The sequence below is a fragment of the Canis lupus genome, chromosome 23 (genome assembly GCF_048164855.1).
Source record: "Canis lupus baileyi chromosome 23, mCanLup2.hap1, whole genome shotgun sequence".
In the NCBI taxonomy this organism is placed as follows: domain Eukaryota; kingdom Metazoa; phylum Chordata; class Mammalia; order Carnivora; family Canidae; genus Canis; species Canis lupus.
In genome coordinates this window covers 36,279,591-36,302,750 of record NC_132860.1, presented here as the reverse complement: position 1 = coordinate 36,302,750, position 23,160 = coordinate 36,279,591, and the positions used below count along the sequence as shown (strand labels likewise).

Below are 23,160 nucleotides of genomic sequence, written 5' to 3'. Positions count from 1 at the left end.
ATAGTTATTTCTTCACTACCAGCAAAATCGTAGCTGTCCAAGAGACATAGCAAACTCAACGTGTCCAAAGTAAAATGTGTTATCCTGTTGTCCAAACTCATTTTCTACCCTGCATTCCCATTCTGAATAATGATATCATCACTCCCCTGATGACCTTTCTCAGCTTCCATTTCCAAACATTCACATTATTATAAATATTATTTAAACTCTATGTAGTCCCTAGAAGTATTTGAGAACAGCTATCTAGAACCTCTCTCTGTGTCCTCTCTCAAGTCTATGGCCCTTTCCCACAGTTCCATTCTCAATTTTCTTTTTTTTTTAATCTTAATTATTTATTCATGAGAGATACAGAGAGAGAGGCGAGACATAGGCAGAGGGAGAAGCAGGATCCCCACAGGGAGCCTGATGTGGGACTCGATCCCAAGACCCTGGGATCATAACCTGAGCCAAAGGCAGACACTCAACCATGAGCCATCCAGGTGTCCCCATTCTCAATTTTCTAATTCAGCCTTGCATCATCAACAATTTATAATATTGCAATAGTCTCCCATCTCATTATCCTCTTTTTCATCATTTAGTTCTTCAACTCCAACTTTTCACTCTTGCCATAGTTATCCTAGCCCAAATGTGAGTCAAATTGTGTTAAATGCTTCAATTGTGTTAAACCATCCCCTCCTCAGCACCACCACTTACTGAAAAAATTGTTTTAACTTGGCATTCAAGGTCCACTTCTGCGGGTACCATGTTTTTTCTCTCCATGTTCTATGGCAGCCATTCCAGCTTGCACACACTTTAAGATTAAATGTGGTATTTATAGTTTCCTTACTTCCCTCACAAGCATGTGATAAGGATCAGTCAATACATGGGAAGCTTTTATTATATTTGTTTATAGGTAAGAAACTTATTAGGTAAGAAATATGAGATGTGAAAACAATTTACTACTGTCTATAAAACACTTCTGAGATGTTATTTTTAAGCCATGGAAATCATCAAATTTCAAATAACAGGGGACCTAGAGACAGTGGGGCCTGGAACATTCCGTTTTCCACAGCAGCTCAGTGGCTGGCCTGAGTAAGTTAGTGGAAGAGTTAGCAACTAAACACAAATTTCTACCTCACTACATCACATTACTTTAAGAAAATGAGAATAGATTTCTTCCCCCTTGAGAAAAGTTGGAGCCTTCTACATTCATTTAATTCACTGGTAGTACATTTGCTTATCTTATTATCCCTAGTCTCTCTGAATAAAGTAGAAATAGTTTGGATTCTGCCCCAGTTTCTTCCCTGCTGCCCCATGCCATGTACCAGCTAGACCCCCCGCTATGAAATAATGTACTTGAAATAGTCCCCCTGTGTTCTGTACCGACTAGTTTTAATTGAAATCTGGTGCCAATTATCTCCCCCTTTCCCACGGGGTCACCTCTTTGCATTTTTTCATGATGATTCAGTTAAATTTGTAGTTTTTAGCTACTTTTATTCCAAGACAATCTTACACTAAATCTATACTTTGATTTTATTATTGCCAATAAAAGCCATTTTAAAATCCTGGTTCATAGGTAATAGATATGCTCTAGTAGGAATAGCAACCACTGATGACCTACTCAGTGTGTGAAGTATTAAGTGCATTATTTGCATTATCTCCAATCATCCTGACAACAAACCAGCAAAATAGGCATTAATATCTTTGTTGCATATGGAGAAACTGAAGCTCAAATGGGTTAGGTAACTTACCCAAGGTCCTGGAGTTAAGAAATAGCAGGATCAAGGTTTGAATACTGGCCCTCCAACTCTAAACCAGTGTTCTTCCTGTGACAGTTCTCAGAGCAGGCAAATGACTTGAGCTGAGATGGAAAACCAAAGCAGGGCAGCCTGGGTGGCTCAGCGGTTTAGCGTCACTTCAGCCCAGGGCGTGACCCTGGAGACCCGGAATCGAGTCCGCATCAGGCTCCCTGCATGGAACCTGTCTCTCCCTCTGTCTGTGTCTGTGCCTTTCTCTGTGTCTCTCGTGAATAAATAAATAAAATCTTTTTTTTTTTTTTTTAAGGAAAACCAAAGCAGCCACAAGCAGTGGCACTGCCCTTTGAGAAGCATTTCCAAAGTGATCAGTTCATCTGAAAGGCCCTTAGCAGGGTTGGCAACAGCAGACACCTCCTGCATTTTCTCTGGCTGTAGTGCTCCTAGGGTATAGGAGTGATGGTAACGTAATATTTCTCAATTCTAAGTTGAGAGATGGTTCGCCATTACATCAAAATAAACTCTACATTCGCTGATATGGCTTGTCATGCTGATTGCCAGATCTTTGGAAAACATTAATATGTCATAGTTAGGAATGATTAGGAATTTTACTCAGTATCAAGCTTTATTGACAATTTCAAGGATAAGAAAAATCACGAGACACAAGCAAAACAGAGAGAGATTCAGATTGCCTGAGTTTAAGTCTTGGTTTTGCCATTTATAACTAGTGGACCTGGGGGATCTATTTAATTACTGTGCCTCAATCTCTTCCTCTGTAAAATGGGCATTATTATGTGTTCTTACTTATAGAAATATTATGAGGGTTAGGGAATTAATAATAGGAAATGCTTAGAACATTGCCTGCCACAGAGTAAGTGCTATGTGCATGTCAGCTATCATCACCACCTCTACCATCATCATCATCATCACCACCACCTTCATTTCTCCCTTGTTGTCACTCACCTCCTTCCTACTCTCCTTTTTCCCCTCTTTGCCATTTGCTAACAACTACTTTCTTTTCTTCAGATGTGTCAAGTCCCATCCCACCTCCAGACCTTCACATGTCCCTCCTCTCTCTACCTGGAATACTCTTGCCACTCCTCTACCCATACTTCCCTCCACAGCCCTCTGTGGGCATTCCTACCCATCCTTACCTGGATAGCTCACTCACATCTTGTTTCTGATTTCACTTCCTCCAGAAAACTTTCTCATACCCCTTCACACCTTCAGTAGGGCCCCTTTTCCTGTCATAGCATTTCCCCCCTGCTGCTTAATTACGTTTTTTTAGTTATTGAATGGTGAATTGCTTTATAATAGCTATATGCCATTCACTTTCACTTCCTCTCTTAAATTGGAAAAAGAAATAACTAAAATGGTTAGTTTTTAAAAACAAAACTTGTATCAGCACTGTGTTTACCTGTAGATACTATACTGGGTATACATTAAAAGTTAATAGCCTAAGCAGCCCACGTGGCTCAGCAGTTTAGCGCCTGCCTTCAGCCCAGGGCGTGATCCTGGAGACCCGGGATCAAGTCCCACGTCAGGCTCCCTGCATGGAGCCTGCTTCTCCCTCTGCCTGTGTCTCTGCCTCTTTCTCTCTCTATGTATCTCTCATGAATAAATAAATAAAATATTTAAAAAAATAAAAAGGTTAATAGCCATTAGTAAATATCCCCATTGTCATACTTCACCTCACATGCATTCTGCTGAGTCTCTGATCAGGTATTAAATAAAATCAAGATTCTAGAAATAACACTCATAAGAGCCACCCCAAAATGGAATGGACATACTAAGGAAAGGAAGAGTTCCCTGTCACTAGAAGTATGTAAGCTGAGGCAAGTGGTCATTTGGTAAGAATGATATGGAAAGACGAGGAAGGAAGTGAGGTCCTTTGACCTAGAAATGAGAAAACTATCCTCAAATGTTAGAAAGAGAATCATATAAGAAAAAAATACTAAGAAAGAAGAAATGTTTTGTGAGCCCTTGGAAGAAGGGGGTAGAACCAAGAGGTAGAACGTTCCAGGAACATGATTTAGATTCAACACAAAGAACTTTTTTTTTTTTTTTTTAATCATGAGAGCTGACCCCAAGTGGAATGGATTTCTGTGAAGGACAGTGAGTACATCAGAGTAAAGCCAGTGTCACATCAAGCTTAGATGACCATTTTCCTGGAATAATGTAATGTGAATATATTTTCCACCCATTCACTTATTTGTTCACTCATTAGTTATTGTGCACCTACTATTGGCCAGGTGCTATGCTAGGGACACAAGTTCCAATAAGATGAACTCCTACCATGAGGGGTTCACAAGTAAGCACAATCTGTAGTCCATTCAGACTGAATCTTTAAAAACTGAGAGAAGTTTTCCAGGTGAAGAAGAGATGAAAAATTATGTTCCAGACAGAGAAAATAGCATGTGCAAAGATATAGATATGCCTAAATTAAAGAAAATAAAAAGGTCAACAGGATGGGAGACAAGGATATAAGAATATATAATGTGGCGGAATTGGCTTAAAGGCATACCTACATGCAAACGGGCTCTCCTCATTTCTGAAATTCTCTGATTTTGATATCATTATTTTTAAAATACTAAAAAATAGATAAAATTTTCTGGAAAATATAGAGTCATTTACTCAGATAATCTCTGGAGCCCCAGGCCAGGAGACCTAGTGGTTAAGGTAGCCAATATAATATTCATCTTTTAAAAACAGAGGAAAGATTAACTCTGGACATGGTGCACTGTTCACCTTTACATTAGCATCTGAATAAAACCTACAACTACTTGAATTAACTAGAAGTGCTAAAATCTCTATTGATTACCAACATGGTTATGAAAAGGATGTCATAACAAATAGATTTTCTTTGTATGATTCAGTGAAAGGTGTATACATATACAGCAATAGATGGAATTTCTCTAGCCTGCCCAAAGCTTTGGCTTCAGTTTGGCATAATCTAATCATTATAAACTGGGTCATGGTGTTTAAACCAGGTTGCTTGAGGCCATGGTAAAGCCAACCAGGGTGCCACACCCAACTGTGCTCTCTCAGTCTCAGGGAGCTGGAGAGGCATGCTTCAGAATTGGAATCTTATAAGCGTAGACCCTCAGAATTGAATAGAATATTAAAGGAAGAGCAGTAGGAATTGGAATTAAGAGCTTAGGGGTTTTAATTAGACTATTTTAAATTCTTAACCTTTTCTAACTGTTTAACTTTGAACAGGTTAGTGATTCTCTCTGAGCTCAATTCCTTTATTTGTGAAATCGGAAAAATAATCTCAGCCTCCTAAGGATTATGAACTAATGTATAAATATCTAAGTGTAATAATGTAATAAATATATATTATAATAATTCTTTAACATATAATATGTATAAGTACTTGAACATGCTTGAGGCTCAATGAATGTTAACAATGGTTATAATTATCAATCTCAAGAACAATGATATCCAATCCTCCAGTCTGTGCTTAAAGTAAAGAAAAATTCAAGCTGAAGTAGAAAAATAAAAATAATAAATATATGAGGTTCTGTCACACTTGGTATTTTAAAATGTCCTGTCAGGGACACCTAGGTAGTGCAGTCAATTAAATGTCCAACTCTTGGTTTCAGCTCAGGTCGTGATCTCAGGGTCATGGGACAAAGCCCCAAGTCAGGCTTCATGCTTGGTGTGGAGTCTGCTCAAGATTCTCTCTCCCTCTCTGTGGTATCTAGGTGGCTCAGTCAGTTAGGCGCCCGAATCTTGGTTTCTGCATAGGTCATGATCTCAGAGTCATGGGATTAGCCGCCACCCCCCCATCAGGCTCTATGCTTGGAAGCGATTCTGCTTGAGATTCTCTTCCTCTTCCTCTGCCCTTCCCTCCACTCATGGTCTCCCTCTCTAAAATAAATAAGTAAATTTTAAAAAACATTGGTTTTAAAAAAAAGTCATATCAATGATGTAAGCTATTTTTGAATGCATCTAAAAATCCTATCTGAGCAACAATTACTGGTAAAAACTCAAAAGCTCAGGGATGGAAATAAGAGTCAAAGTGACCTTGAAGAATTTGACTGAAGGAGAGTATGTTTGCTAAAATCTGGAAGAAAATCAGTAGGTACCTGGGAAGTGTGGTATTGTTCAGGATAATAGCAAGATTCGGTGAGTACTGGCCCAGTAGAAAATGAGCATGCACCCATAGTAGAGCACATCTGCTATAGTGGGAAGAAGTCTCAGCTGGAAGAGAAAAGACCAAGGCTGGTCCAACACTATGCTAACTCTGATATGACTTTGGGCAGGTCCCTTCTCCTATGAGAATGACTTTAATGTTCTAATGTCTAAGTGCTGGATGAACAAGTTTCTAAGGTCATTTCATACTTCATTCCAGTACTGAAATTCTGTGTTCATAAAAAAAAGGGAACTCATATCTTATATTTTGTATTAACTAATTTCCATTAGATTTTATTTCATCGCTTGTAATCACAGCTCTGAAAAAATACAGCAATAATAGATACTTTTGGCTGAATGCCTGTTTGTACCAAGGTCTATGTTAAGGGCTTTACAGATATTTTCTCATTTATTTTATGCAACAGTCCTGATAGAGAGGTAGATATTATACCCATTTCATAGGTGAGAACGCTGAGATTTGAAGAAGTTAATTGACTTTCCCAAGTTATTTAGATATAACTAGTCAACTCAGAATTCAAACCCAGTTCTCTGATTCCAAATCTTCTGTTCCTTCCCACTTTTCAATGTTCCTCTTAGTGGATTGAGAAAATTTCAGAGGAATGTTAGAATATTAAAAGATTTTATGTAGAAATTTGATACTATAAAGGAAAGGTCTGAGAAAGTGTGGTTGTTCAGCTGGTTTTCTTTTTTTTTTTTTTTTAATTTATTTTTTATTGGTGTTCAATTTACTAACATACAGAATAACCCCCAGTGCCCGTCACCCATTCACTCCCACCCCCCGCCCTCCTCCCCTTCCAACACCCCTAGTTCGTTTCCCAGAGTCAGCTGGTTTTCATATCAAACACTAAACTGGGGGCAGCCCAGGTGGCTCAGCGGTTTAGCGCCACGTTTAGCTCAGGGCGTGATCCTGGAGACCAGAATCGAGTCCCATGTTGGGCTCCCTACTTGGAGCCTGTTTCTCCCTCTGCTTGTGTCTCTGCCTCTCTCTCTCTCTCTCTCTCTCTCTCTCTCTCTCTCTGTGTGTCTCTCATGAATAAATAAATTAATAAATCTTTAAAAAAAAACCACTAAACTGTCTTCCAGTAGATCAAAGATTGAGTGGCTAAAAATTAAACTCTGGTTGTACTAGAAGAAAATATGGGTAGTTTGTTAAGTATATTGGAGAGGGGTAGATATAAAACTCAAAAGCTAAAATGGAAAAAAAAGGGATAAATGTAATTGTATCAAACATTTTAAACTTCTGTATGGCAAGAAATAGCATACCAGGAAAAAGTTAACAGTTACAATACAATAATACAAAATACAAATACCAAACTAATAAGAATATTTGCAATAGTTATCTGAGATGAAACACTAATATTCTTAATAGGCAGATAAATATTTAAAAGAACAAACTAAACAGGGACACCTGGGTGGCACAGTCAGTTAAGCATCTAATTCTTGATTTTGGCCCAGGTCGTGATCTCACAGTCCTGGAAGCCTTGCATTGGGCTTCACGCTCTGCAAAGGGACTCTGTTTCTCTCCTTGTCCCTCTGCCCTTTCTCCCGACTCTCTTTCTCATAAATAAATAAATATTTTTAAAAACTATTCAAATAAAAAATAGGTGAAATAAGAAAATTGCCATTTTATGCAAAAAGAAATGCAAATAATTAGCAAACATATAAAAAGATGCTTAACTTCATAATTCTTAGAAAGGTAAAAGTGAAAAATACAATTGTGTACATATCAGAATGGCAAAGGTCAAATATTGCAGTATATGCAATTTCTACAAGACTGAAGAAAGTCAATCATATTTTATTTGTGGGAATATACATTTTTGGAGACAACTTGGCAATAGCATCAAAATTTAACACTTCATACCCTTTACCCAACAACTTAATATTACATGGTATTTATTGCAGCATTGTTTAGAATAGCAAAATGCTGTAACAATCGAAGGGGCCATCAAAGCTACACTGTTAAAATAAATTTATGTTGCATAATAGAACATAGCTATCAAAAGGGATGAGACACTGTATAGGAATATATGAATGAAGAAAGTTCTCTAAGATATATTAGTAAGTGGAAAAGATAAAAGTATAAAAAAAATATAATATCTTATTTGTATAAAATTTTAAAGTTTTAACTTGATAAACCTGCTTATGTTCATAACGAAAATAATTGGTAGTATATATAAGAAGCCATCAAAATGTTTATCCTTAGAATAATAAGAATTAGGGGGATCATTTTATTTTTATGCCTTTCATATTGCTTTAATTTTCATGTATGTGCATTATGTACATACATTAATTTTATTTTTTATATCAATACATTATTTGGGCAAGAAGATTCTGGCCTTTTTCTTTTTGCTTATTCCTTTATGAGTGTCTGGTTGTTTTGTGAATAAATAATTATGTTAAAAACATACAAGAGCAAATTAAAAGAATCGAATAATACATGTACCCTTTGACTTAGAAAGTATCTTTCTAGGGAATTTGTCCTTCAGAAACACCTTCATAAGTGTTTGTAGTAACAAAAAGCTGGACACAACCTTACAACCTTACAATGGTAGGAATCCTATTGCAAAAAATGCTGGTCTATCAATACCATGGACTCCTGGGCTCCTGTTAAAAAGGTAAAATGGTGGGCAGCCCTGGTGGCTCAGCAGTTTAGTGCCGCCTGCAGCCCAGGGTGTGATCCTGGAGACCCTGGATCGAGTCCCATGTCGGGCTCCCTGCATGGAGCCTGCTTCTCCCTCTGCCTGTGTCTCTGCCTCTCTCTCTCTCCTCTCTGTGTATTCTCATGAATAAATAAATAAAATCTTAAAAAAAAAAAAAAGGTAAAATGGTATGAGCTGATATGGAAGGTGTCCAAGATATATTGTTAAATGAAAAGCAAAACAGAAACAAGTTATAGAAAAAAAATATATATATATATATTTATATATATGATCCTACTCACTTAAATAAAGATGTGGTGATATATTTAAATATATAAAGAAACAGAAATAAAGTTATGTGCATGCATACACATACAGTAGATTTCTAAAAAGTATACACGAAAAACTGCTAACATTGGGTGCATCTGAGAGTAAAGATGATGAGGGGATTTTTTTACTTTTCCTTAGATACCTTTCTAAAACATTGGAATTCATTTACCATGATCATATATTATTTTTTAATAAGATATTAACCCTAATTGTTTGACAAGAGAAGAGATTATTTGGCCCACGGAGTTTGTGCATTTAGCTTCCTGCAGGCAAGAGCCTACATCTAATTACTTTTCCTGTCTCTTCCAGCTGTCTGAGTCATATTATGACTCATCCGTGCCTAGACAGTCTCTGAAATGACTGTCATCTACTAACAAGTGAATCCGGAATTCTGTAGTTCAAGTGAATCCGGAATTCAGTAGTTCAAAGCGTCTTTAGACTCAAAGAGCCTCCCAGTCACTTCCCTTTGAGGCAGAAGAGTATTGAGTCTTAGGAGGCAAAAGCACAGTCATTCAGCTGGTGAGTGGCACAGTCAGGCCACACCCAGCTCAGGGGACTTCTTGATGTTACCATGTCATCAATGATTTCAGTAAGGAATTCACCAGAATAAAAAGCCAGGGAAGAGGCATGGAAAATTATAAAAGTAGATAAGGAGACTTTCACAAAGTTATTATGAGAAGACTAGGATGTGGAATTAAAGATTACATATATTCCAGGCCTGACAGGGAAACAGCGGCAACTCACTATCCACCATCCAGTGTCATTGTCTAAAAGGATCGATAAAAGGCAAAATAAGATTTTATATTTTACATGTGTCTGGTCAAGTTGTTGTTGTTGTTATTTTTAATTTTTCATCCATGGTAGCCAACCTCTCTGTAATAAAAGGAAGCAGATTTCTGGTTTCAACTGCAAAAAACTAGGTCTATGTAAGTTAGAAAAGTGGAATTACTATGTGTTCAGTGGAAGCAGAAAAGCTTCTTAAGGGCTTGCCTTGTTCACCTTTGTTTTCCACCCATGGCCCCTCTCCTGGGGCAGAAACAGAGCCCTGTCATCGGAAAGCACTCAGTAATTATGTTATGTTGACTTAGACTAAATTGATTTGAGAAAGATTTTAGCTTTTACTTCTCATTAAATTTGACTTCAGAATGATTTTTCCCTCTCAGCAGAGTTTTATGCTTGTTTTTTGGATGTTCTGTTTCTCTTTTGGCATCAGCCCCAAAATGGGAGTTAGCAACAGCAACATAAACTCCAGGCATTCTTTATTTCATTTTGTCAGAATTCATTCTGGAATTGTACGTGAGAAATGGGGCAGTCAAGTTTATTTTGGAACAAGGCTCAGGGCTGTCTAACCAAGCTCAGGATGACAGGACCAGGCACATGACCAAAACGAGGGATTTGGCGGGTAGCCAGCCGCATTTCATACAGTCTACTCAGAACCTCATCTGAATATATTAATCTGTCAGCACATACTCGTCTATGTACATTACATGTGTCTCTCCTTATTATCCTGTTTTTCCTCTAATTTTGAAGGCTCATATCCACCCCAGAAATCTAGGAAACTCACAGAGACATATTAAATGCACACACTAAAATTATTGTAGACATGCATAGACAGTTTCAGCCCAGGCAGACATGCTATAAATGCCACAAGATGAAATTTCATGTCTTTGCTAACTGAACGTTGTCAAGAGCCTGAAACTTTCTAAGTAACACTCAAATGCCTTGGTAGGACAGGAGGTGTTTTGGGGCAGGTGACATAATCTTAGACAGCTTCTCAGTTTGGAGAAACTTTTTTCTTCTATCAGAGTAATATGCCTTTCAAAATACCAAAATTCTCTGACTTCCTCTTTCAGGTGAATGGCATTGATCTCCGTGGAGCATCGCATGAACAGGCTGCTGCTGCACTGAAGGGGGCTGGACAGACGGTGACCATTATAGCACAATATCAACCTGAAGGTCAGTGAGAACCCAGGCTTACAATGTCCCCATATATTTCTTTGTGAATGCGTGCCCACATTTCTGATCACCTGTATTAACCAATCTCCACCAATTAGGGTTTTTTTTTTTAACTATCCTGAAAAAAATTTTTAACTATCCTGAAAAATGGGTGCCCCATGTTCAAAGAACATGAGGCTTCATTACCCTTAATCTTCCAAGGAAAACATCAGTTAGAAAGTCTTGTTTGAAAAATGAATTTGAAAAAAAATATAAAACCTAGCATCAGCTTTTTTATTTACGTTCTAATCTGGTATACATATTTGGTCAGCAATGGACACTATCAAAAGAATTAATGTGGACTAAGCATCAAATTGACATGAGACAGATTAATAGGAGAAAATCAGATTTCATAGCAGATGTATGGGGGAATCCACACAGACAGGCAAAATAAGGTAGATATGTCATCTTGAACTAAGAAGCAGGCAGGGGTCTGGGGCTTCAGAAGAAAGGAGTGCGCTCACAGAACCATAAGAAGAACAGATGTTTGGTAATGAGATGTTTGCCTTGCCGTACAGATGGGTCACTCAGATAAAATTTATCTCTGCTAATAACCCTTGTTCTGGGAAAGACCCCCGAGTGAGATTCGTCTGTGTATTTATAGGAGGGGCAAAAGTTTCTCTTGAGCCTGTAGGGTTTTGAGATTGCCTTCAGGTCAAAATCCACATGCCAAAGTGGCACATTTGGTGGGGGAGGGTGGATGTCCTGAATCCCTTCAGAAGCAGGAAGGAGAGAGAGAAACAGACATGATCAGTGGACCATATTCTCTCTTTGTGGCATTAACTCTTCTTAACACTAACATGGTTTTTGGTTGTCCGTGATGTGGATTTTTTTTTTTCTCGTTCTTTCTGCTATAGTATTTGTAAGATACTCCTGTAAACTCTGAAACTTGGTGAGATGTCATAAAGTGAATTAACCAACTGAGACTTGATAAGATATCCTAAATTGCATTAGTCATACCCTACTCTTTGGTGTGTTTCAACATCTGTTTCTATGATCAGAATAAGGTTCAATGAGACAACCTGGACATTACCTGTTATGTAGTTGATTTTTCTGCAAATTTGTATGTAGATTACTCCCTTTTGCTAATGAAATGCAGTTAAGCATGCTACAGTGGGCTAGACTTTTTACATAAAGCAGAAGAATGTGGTTTCTGTCTTTAAGAAATGTAGTTAATTACCCTTGGTCCACATGGCTAGCAGACAGGTCAATTAACAGATAAACATGAAAGTACAAGATGCCTTTAAGGGAGAGCCTTTTTGCGTAGGGGTATGAAGAGTTTCTTTGACCTTGTAAAGTGATTCTTTCTTAATGTCAGTTGGTCTGTTGTTCTTTAGAAGGCTGAGGTTTGTGTCTTGCCTGTGGCATCTTAGATTTTACCGTAATGGTGGCCAACCACATATTTCACGTGAAAATAAAACACTCTGCATATGTCTTTGGCATGTTATATTTATTTTGCATGCCTTTAGAATTAGAATTTGCAATTGAGCTATTAAAAAATGTATTAAATACTTTCTCCTATTGGCCTCACCCAGTATGGCCAGAGATCTGGGAAAGAAGAGATTTGTGTTGTCAAAGATGAATGATGACAGCACCGGGGGAAAATGTTCTTCCCAGAGAGTTTTGAGTCTTTCTATTCTTAAAAATTAGTAGACATGTCTTCTAATAGGAATAAATTGGCCCCCAAAGTATCCATTGTAAAACAGAAAATAAAAACATCTGGGTTAGCATAATCTGATGAGCAAATTCTACTTCATATAGAATAAGAACTTTTCCATGGGATTTTTCCATATTCTTTGTAGCTGTTTTCATTCAGTCTCAAAGTGCATGCCTTTCACCATAATCTGGCACATGGCATAAATATCCCAGGCTGTTTTCCTATTTTTGAAAAATTTCATCTCAAACACCAATTACACCAATTAGAAGCCCTTGGTAGTAAAGATAGCCATTCAAATGACCTTGAACAGAGTGATTTTAAACTCATAAGGGTTATATGAGAGAACAAGCATGTCATAGTCCTATCACATAAATCTTCATCTTAAGCTTCCTACAGCTTTTGTTTCCTTTTAACAGTATATTTAGTTTGGATACTCTGCTGTACTTTGTGAAGATGCCTGTTCAAAACACGTCCTAAAAATCATGTAAATAGATTTTCAAAGTGCTTCTAAAGAAATCTGTAAATGAAAACAAGCAGCTTATTTCAAAATGCCAAAGTACAGATAGGATTCATAGAACTTCCTATTTTAATAGTCTATTCTAATTTGTCACAGCGTTAAATCAGTTGGAAATGTGGTAATGTAACATCAAGCAATCATCTTTCTCCCTTTGTAAATTTAATGTATAACTGAGCATTAATTTAACTATTGTTTGAAATGGAAAACTGATTGGGTTGTTGTTTAGATCATTTAGGGACATTTAAGCTATACCACATATTTAAGAAATAATGAGCAATTTATCTTGAAAACAACAAGTGAAAAGTAAGAGTCATTAGGAAATTCTTATCAGAGGCCCTTCATTTGCACCAGTATTGTGAGGTGTCTGTGCTAAGACAAATTTTATTGACATCTCTTTTGGTGTGATCAAGAACCAGGCTTCCAGTAAATAAGTTTTTAAGTTACTTTCGAGTGCTTTTATCAGGAATATAGTAGATTCCTTCCTTAATATTACTAGATATTCAGAAAATTTGGTGCTTAACCACATTGTAAGTCTTTGTCTTTAAGGAATTTTTTAATCTAATTGAGAAGAAAGGACTTAGATACATTTAATAGAGATCATTTCCTGATGACATAGGACCAAAATTGCAAAATAATGACACCGTCTCTGAAAATTATGGACTGTCAGAGAAGGGATAAACCATGCAGGCAGGAGTCAGAACAGTACAAGAGTACTTCATGGAAATGGGGAAATGGAGCTAGACTTTTAAAAATGGGTGAAATTTCTATTCTGAAAAGCAGAGAGAAAAAAATATCTTGCTAAACTAAAAAAGATAGTGAGCTCTGTGTGTGCAAGCACAAAACCTATATTTTGTTCACTAATAATTCAATTTTTAGTGGTGTACATATTATTGGTATTTCTTAAAGAGTTGCTGAACTAGTGAATATAATTTACCACTCTTTAGCACTTGAGTTTCCACTTGAAAATAATTGAAAATTGGAGGGCTGATTCAGTTTTACTACTTGAATATTTTCATTTTTGACTCAAAGAAAAAAAGTGTTAAACAAATGTGTATTGCAAAATATGAAAACAGTTTCCAACTGTGTCTTCCATAAGACTTAGCACATTATTGGAATAATTATAAATTATTTAGAATTAACATAACGTAACAATAAATGTCTTCCTTGACAAGTTTCACCATACAAAGTAAGGCCAAAGTTGTTATACTCACTTCTGCCTAAAATGATCTTGGCCCCAGTTGTCTAAATTACTCTATCCATCATCAAATTGTATTCAATGTCTAGTTCCAGGTAGTAGAATTAAAGCCAAATGTGAAGAGTAACATGCAAACAATGTTTCTTTTGGTGGTATGATTCTGATTCACTTATACCATGAATAATCTACTTTCTATCACAGCTACTTGGAAACTAATGTGTATTGTATTGATAATAGGAAGAGAATAATGAAGTTATTTTCTCTATTTCTTTTTTTAAGGGGGTCATGTATCTGATACTTAAGAAATAACTCTACTTAAGCAATATGGGAAGTTAATTCTTGTAAAAAAAAGTCTAATGATATATATATATATATATATATATATATATATATATATATATATATCCCTTTCCTATCCCTCTCCGGCCATCTTCCTCATCATTTTCAGAATTACTGTTCTGAAAGATATGACTCCAAGGTGCCTGTGCACAAACTCCACGCCCTTCACAACATGGTCCCAGCCAACCACCATGCTCCCTTCCCACTAACTCCACCATCATCACTCACCAGCATCATCCTCTTTTATCCTCCCACTGCTACATAGGACTGCTTTCTGCTCCTCAACATTTGGTCCTGAACAGTCATGTTTCTGGGCCTTTGCTTATGTGAGTTCTTCTCCCTGGAATTCCATTTTCTTAGTGGGATCCCATTTTGAGGACCTACAGATGTCAATTCCACTACGATGTCATCTTTTATCTGTTAAGTAAGTGTTGATTTATTCTTTCTCTGAGCTCTCCAGACCTGTATTCAGATAGTTTGTGTGTCCCTTAACATGATTTGCACATTTTCCCACTCAAGTACGCTTCTAGAAGGCAAGAACTCATTTATCACTCATTTTATGTCCTATGAGAATTTGCTTAATATGAGTTTGACTATACTTTATTAAAGAGTTATTGAATGGATCTCCATTTGTTTTAGAAGTGCAGTATAATATCTTCAGTGTGTTGGCAAATAATTAATAGTAAGTGTTTAAGAAGTATTTGCTGAATGAATATTAAATGAATTGCCTGGAGTTTTGATATTAGATGCAGAAAATGGTAAATGAATCCCCAGACTGGATATTTAGTGTTGATGAAGTTTTTAGGTGGTACCTTTTTTTATTACAAACAAAAGTGACCCTAGTGAATAAACATCTTTTCTCCTGCATCGAGGAAAATCTACAGCTATTATTCTGTAATATAACACAAAGATGATTAAGCTTCTAACATTTTTTTAAAGTTCCAAAATTAAACTTTAACACCATTGATGAATTTTAAAAAGTCATTGGGGTGCCTGGGTGGCTTAGTCAGTTGAGTGTCTCACTCTTGGCTCAGTCAGTTGAGGTCATGATCTCAGGATCACGAGATCAGGCCCCCACATCAGGCTCCATTCTCAGTCTGCTGGAGATTCTCTCTCTCTCTGCCCCTCCCACTCATTCTCTCTCTCTCTCTCTCTCTCAAACAAATAAATAAACCTTAAAAAAGTCATTGATTATAACCAAATTATGCATTTGTCCAAAAGAGTCTAACACAGCATTTCTCTCTGAATCAGACTGGGGCAAACCTTTATAGCATTTGCTGCCTTCTCAATATGTAATAATACCTATATTTACTATGAGATCACTGACTAATGTTGAAATCACAAAGTACAAGATAGTACTATGAGAATGAAGTGAATAATATAAATTGTTTGATAAAGCACAAAATAGAGACATTTAATTGCCAAGATATTCCTATAACAAACACTAATATCCTCTTAGCTGTAATCTGACTACTTGGAGCATTGTTTTGGATATTGCAAAGGCTTCAGAAGGGCCTGCAAGTAGAGAAGAAGAGGTCAATGGCGGTTCCTATCAGCAAGCGGGAACTTGAGTAGACAGTGGGAGGGGTCTGATTTTTCCCTTTTAAAAAAAAACTTATTCAAATTCCCATTAGTTAACATACAGTGTATTATTAGTTTCTCATGTACAATATAGTTATTTAATACTTCCTTACAATCCATCTTTTATCTTTTAACAGACTACTTGAGTTCCTTGAAAGAAAAGCCTGATGGACAGAGTTAATTATTGCCTGGAGGCTTATAAATTTGGTCTGGTTTATGGAGTTGTGGCAGATTGGCCATGTTGTTCATCTATACATGTATTCAGTTAATGGATATTTTTACTGAACACTTACTATGCCCCACTCAATGTTCTCAGGAGATGATAAAGCAGTGAAACAAAAGTCCCTCTCAAATAAATATTAAATTTGCTAGATGATGATAGGTAATATAAATAAATAGGAAGAAAGGTAAAAGTGATAACATAAAAATATATGGTGGGCAGAGAAGGCCTAGTTAATGACTTCATATTTCAGTAGAGATCTCAAGGAAATTAGGGAGTAAGGCATGCCAGAAGGTAGGGGAAGAAAGGAATTATTCGAAAGTCTTGGTCTACCAAGTATGGTTTTTGAACCAGCAGCATAGATACCAGTTAGCTGATAGAAATGCACAATCTCAAGCCCCAACTCCAGCCTCCTAAGTTAGAGTCTACATTTTATCAAGATCCATAGGTTATTTATGTGTACATTAGTTTGAGAAGTGCTGCACTAGAATCCTTGAGGACCCTGCAAAAATTGTGGCTTGTCACTCTGGGTTGGAGTCCTTCTGCCTAGAGTACAGGGAGATGTCACATAAGGCAGCATCACTAGGTTTGATTTCTGGCATGTGTTAACGATTGGTCATCCCTCGGTGGTTTTACTAAAGACAGGTGAGGCTACAGAGGATCTAAGAAGTTCATCTGTCATTCACCTCTCCCTAGCCTATACCTCTCCTCTAAATACAGATTACCAAACACATTCATAAATCTTTTTTTTTTAATTTTTTATTAATGATAGTAACAGAGAGAGAGAGAGAGAGGCAGAGACATAGGCAGAGGGAGAAGCAGGCTCCATGCACCGGGAGCCTGATGTGGGATTCGATCCTGGGTCTCCAGGATCGCACCCTGGGCCAAAGGCAGGCGCCAAACCGCTGCGCCACCCAGGGATCCCCCATAAATCTTGCTAGAACTTCTCATCTAGTGAAACAATGAACCTATTTAGGCTTCATTCCCTTTCATTATGGCCTCTCCTGCAAGTGAATAAGGAAGCACTGAGTTAAGATGAGGTAAGATTGAACTTCATCCTGATAGATGACTTTACAGACCAAAAGAAAGTCAGTAAGGCATCACTTTAAAATTTCTTTAAGTAACTTATTATATTTTAAGGCAGAAGTTCGGTTCAGTAATCTTTTTTACTCCTTTTAAATTGTGAAGCTAATTCAGAAAGAAAAGCACTCATTCTTCTCAGAATGATGTGAAACTCTTATCTTTTCCAGAGTTACTATTCTGAATTAAATCACAGGCTTAAGCCAGAGTTGGACACCATGTCTATTTCTCTATAAGGTCAAAGATGTGATGAAAACTTAAAATGAATACACAATTTATCCTCTGAAAAAAATGTAGACAATTTCTATACCTAAAGTTTCCCAGAAATGAAAAAACATACAATATACAAGAAGCTTACTTTCAATGCAAGCTATATTTCTTTCTTTAAATCAATATCTACATAACTTTATGCATATGAATGAGCAGCTGTGGCATATTAAGATATTTTCTCAATGCAAATAACTGCATCTTAAATGCCTACGCAATATTCATAAAGTCCAGCTGTAGGTCTTGGTCAGAAATTGCATCAGCATCATCAGGGAACATTCAGGATGAGCTTTGGAATGGAAAGTACTGTGCAAGACTCTGGACTAGGAAGAGAAGACCAGTATACTGGTGCCAACTCTAATTCTAGCTGTGTGACCTCATGCTAGCTATTCATCTTTATGGGTTTTCATTTTCTCATTTAAAAATAAAAAGTTAGGATGAGTAAAATATTTTCAAAAGAACTCTCCAGTTACTGAATCCTAGCTAAAAGACATAACTCCTCAAGTAGTTGAAAAGTATAAATTCCGTTATTTGAAGATTTTTGTCACTAATACTGCATTGCATTTTTTGCATTCTTTAAGAAGAAATGAATGTACAATCTGAATCATTTGGTGCATTCTGTGTGATTTAACTAAAATAATTGAGAAATGGAAATTGAGAGTTGGAAGAATTCTTAATGATCACCTTATCCAGCTTCACAGATGGAGGAACTGAAGCTCAGTCAACATCTACACCAATCTCTATTGGTGGAAATTGCTCTCTGTGTTTAAGAGAATTTGAAACCTTTAATAATGGTTTTAAGTTTAATTCAAGTAGCAACACTTGTTGCTGGTTGGGGCTTTCAAGATTAACAATTTATTGTACATTTTTAAAAAGATTTTATTTATTTATTCAGAGAGAGAGAGGCAGAGACACTGGCAGAGGGAGAAGCAGGCTCCATGCTGGGAGCCTGATATGGGTGGGACTACAACATCTACATCTGTAGTTCTACATTCTACATATCAGTTAAAATATTGAACTGAAAGCAGTTCAATATCTTAAAACTTATGCGCTATTAAAGCTGAGGCTAGCTAGACAGCTAAACACCTAGTGAGTTTCTTAATTCTTTGAATTTACTGTAGTAGCTCATGATGGCTGATGGTTTAAATAGCCCAAGAAATCTAATCCAATTAGATTATTATGATCAAAAGAGGCTTGAAAAATTCTTATGGAACCTCAGGGCTTTTTATATACATAATTTCACTTTCATTTCTAGCTTATTAGTCTTGTTAATTGCTTTTATTCATGTATCACAATTGAAAGATAGATATAAAAGAGCTTTAAAAGTGTAAGCACAAATACCCACCATTTGCTTCAACGTGGATGGAACTGGAGGGTATTATGCTGAGTGAAATAAGTCAATCGGAGAAGGACAAACATTATATGGTCTCATTCATTTGGGGAATATAAATAATAGTGAAAGGGAATAGAGGGGAAGGGAGAAGAAATAGGTAGGAAATATCAGAAAGGGAGTCAGAACATGGAAGACTCCTAACTCTGGGAAGAGGAGGAGGGTGGGGGGTGGGGGTGACTGGGTGGCGGGCACTGAGGGGAGCACTTGGTGGGATGAGCACTGGGTGTTATTCTGTATGTTGGAAAATTGAACACCAATAAAAAATAAATTTATTATTAAAAAAATAAAAGTGTAAGCAATTACTATTAATCAAAAAAAAAACTGGGAATATGGATAGTTCAAGAAACTGTTCAAATATATTATGCTTTTCCTCTTCCCTATCCTAGCTTTTTCATGTGGCATCCTTCATCCATCTGCCCATCCATCCATCATCAGTTCATCATTAGTGATATTCTGTATTGCCACATATTGGGTTTCTCCAAATATGTTGCATTAAATTTTGTTTAATTAATTTGATTGACATATTCTAAGTTTTACCGAACTATTAGGAAGGAAACTTACACAAAACTTTATATGACTCTAGAATTTGCATTGCTTAGCCATTTGTTTATCCACAAATCTCTCTCATATTCCTATAGACTCCACCAACAGGTACTGCCTTCTCCTGCAACTAGAAATCTCCCAGGATGTTCCTTCACTTAATGTATCTTTTTCTTAGCCTTCTCCCAGTTGCTTTTTTAACTCCCCAACCTCCAACTAACACATAGCACCATAGCGTATGACAGAAAAGATGATTCCTGCAAACAGAGTCTGCAGATTCATCGGAGGTTCTCTCCAGATACGTCAGTGATTAATGATGCTGCTTCTTTTCCATGCTTATACCCCATTTTGGACCTAGGGTAATGTAATGGGGCCAAAGTGAAATATCACTTCCTGACTCTTAAAAAATTCTCTTGACCTAATTATCTATCCTGGGGATACAATATCTCAAATTCATGTCAGAGGGGCTAAAAATATTTACAAAGTTCATGTAGATCCTTTCCCTTCATGTTATGCCATCTCTGCCCAGCCTCATAATAACTTTCATTCCATAGTTAAATATCTTGATCTTTGGGTGTCTCATCTTATGATTTTATAATATTTCGAAGGACCCTTGACATCTAGTGACATAAAGCACTCACTCGCTAATACTGAAAGAAGGCTAAAATAAATCTTTATGCCAGAGACATTTTGACCAAAAAGATCTCTTAGATCCACCCCTTGCATTAGTCACACCCAGATCAAACATGTGGAAATAAAGAGCCCTAATCTTATTCTTTACTATACAAGTATTAACAAATGAACCCAGATCCCCCACTGATAAGGAACGTTGGGACGTTATAGACAAATGTTAAAGAATATTCCACAGACACAAGCAGAAGGGGAATAGAAGCTAAAACAGACCTAAAATACCTACTAACTTTACTCATATTCTCAGTGCCGAGTGTAGTTTACCTCCACATTTGTCTGAAAAATCCCAGTATTTAAGCCAACCCTCAAATTTAATAATGAGTAATGAAACATTTTTCTTCTCCTTTCCCTGATTCTGCAGCTGATGCTTTTTTGACCACGCCTGAGCCACATCACTTTTCTCAACAGTGATGTCCTTGTTTGTTAATTAAGGTGGTTAGAGAGATTATTTTTAAGGCTCTTTCTGGCTGACATTCTATGAAATTGAGTTACTGTGTCTTCTAATTAGAATGTGTCATCAAGGAACAATTATTGCAAGCAGATAATTTCTGAATGTTCTCATTTTACTTCTCACAGTTTAAACACATGGAAATTCTGCTTTCATCCATTTGCTGGGAAGGGGAAAGATCTCTATTGGTGGAAATTTCTCTCTGTGTTTAAGAGAATTTGAAACCTTCAATAATGGTTTTAAGTTTAATTCAAGTAGAAATACTTGTTGCTGGTTGGGGTTTTCAAGATTAACAACTTACTGTACATTTTTAAAAAGATTTTATTTATTTATTCATGAGAGACAGAGAGAGAGAGAGAGGCAGAGACACTGGCAGAGGGAGAAGCAGGCTCCATGCAGGGAGCCTGATGTGGGTGGGACTCGACCCTGGGACTCCAGGGTCATGCCCTGGGTGGAAGGCAGGCGCTGAAGCCACCCAGGCGTCCCTTATTGTACATTTATAGACTTCTTATAGCCAAAATTTAATCAGTTTCATAAATTAAATTAAGCGAAATTTTAATTACTAACCTTGGAAAGTGATATATTGGGGATGAAAAGGAATAATATGGAAAAAATCCATTTCAGTAAATAAAAGATCCAGAAATCCAAAAGAGTGGTGGTATCTTCAATTCTCAGAATCACAAATATTAGCAACGTTAGAATGGAAAAGCCAAGCTCAGGAAATATAAAGTATACATCTTTAATGTGCTTTATAGATTCCTATTCCAAATAGGCTTCCTGGTAGATTCATTGAACAAGTCTATAAAAGACAAAAGTGCCCAAATTATACTTTGGTTCAAGATAATCTTCTTTCACTCTGTTTTCTCATATTCACGTTCCAACTGCCTAATAAGAGATGCTGACAACGTGGGGAAATTAAGCAACGGCGAGTAAAAATTCTTTCATTCAATTTTCATTCAGCTAATATTTATTAAATGTTTCCAATGAGTGACACAGTGCCCTAGACATTGGAGACAGAATGATGAGCAAAACAGACATGACCCGTTTCCTGATATACCTACAGTTAGTGCAGTAAAATTATACCAGTGAACAATGCAAGGTCAGATGAATGCTCTAGAAAAAGAAAGAACTTAGATCTAGACTCCCCAAGTCTACATGTTCAAGTATATTCTTAGTGGATACTAAGCCAGACCAAAGCAAAACAAATAAAAAAAACTCTGGACAGAAAGTCAAGACCTAGACAGACAGTCAAGAAGGCATCCCTAGGAAATATTTTCTTGAATCTGAAGGGTGAGTAGGCATTAATTTGTCAAAGCAGAGCAGAGGAACCAGTTGTGAGGAAGAGGAGGAAAATGTATCTAAGAAAGTGAGAGAAACACCGTGCATGAGGAAGTGAAAGAGGGAGGATGGGCAGATTATGGAGGACAGGTATTTGGTTTTTTCTCCTGAAAGCAAGTGTGTTGAAAAGTTTTAAGCCAGAGGCTGGCAGGATCAGAGTTGTTCTTCTAAAAGATAGCTCTGGCTGCTGAATATAGCATAAGCCAGTAGTGCCATAAAGACTGGGAAAGACCCAGTGATAAATGCTCATCCAAGTGAAATGGTAATGGTAGGCTTAGAGTAGTGGAAGACTAGGTGGAGAAGAGTAGACAGACTAGGGGGGAAAGTTGGTGGTAAAGTCAGTAGACATACATATCGGCTTATTAAAATACATGATTTTATCTATTTTGTTAAAATATGGGACAGCATGACTGACTGTTACAAGACAAATAAACCCCTCAGGGAAAAGCATGTGGATTTGTTGTTGTTGTTGTTGAAGATTTTATTTATTTATTCATGAGAGACACAGAGAGAGGCAGAGACACAGGCAGAGGGAGAAGCAGGCTCCCTGTAGAAGCCTGATGGGGGACTCGATCCCAGGACTCTGGGATCGTGCCCTGACCAAAGACAGACACTCAACCACTGAGCCACTTGGGTGCCCTGGGAAAAGCATGTTTTATTCATCTTTATACCCGAGTCCCTAGTACAGAGAACCTCGTTCATAGTAGGCACTCAATAAATGTAAACCAAATGAAAAAATAAATGAGTGATCCCAAACAATAAATGAACCTATTCTATAGGAACTCTCTCTTCACTTTTTTAATTTTAGTTAAGGCAGAACAAAATAGAGATGTCAAGGAAAGAAAGATGGAAAGAGAAAGGGAGTTGGTAGCAAGAGAGAGAATAATACAACTAGTATGGAGCATTCACCGTCTGCCTGATGACATTCTAAAACCTCTACATATGTTTACACATTTGGACGTCTCAAAAACTTATGATAGAGGTTCGATTGCGTTGCCATTTGCTCATTTACAGATAAGGAAATGGAGACTCAGAAAGCA

At 37.0% G+C, this 23,160-nt stretch overlaps 1 protein-coding gene across 31 annotated transcripts in view; it reads left to right on the top strand.

Moving 5' to 3' along the window:
• Window positions 1–23,160, top strand: part of DLG2 (discs large MAGUK scaffold protein 2) — a 1,975,849-nt gene that overhangs the window by 1,657,983 nt on the left and 294,706 nt on the right. For all 31 annotated transcript variants that reach the window (XM_072794850.1, XM_072794842.1, XM_072794854.1 and 28 more), the window contains one exon: window positions 10,714–10,816. In XM_072794850.1, coding sequence (XP_072650951.1) covers window positions 10,714–10,816 — 103 coding nt within the window. The remainder of the gene's footprint in view (window positions 1–10,713; window positions 10,817–23,160) is intronic.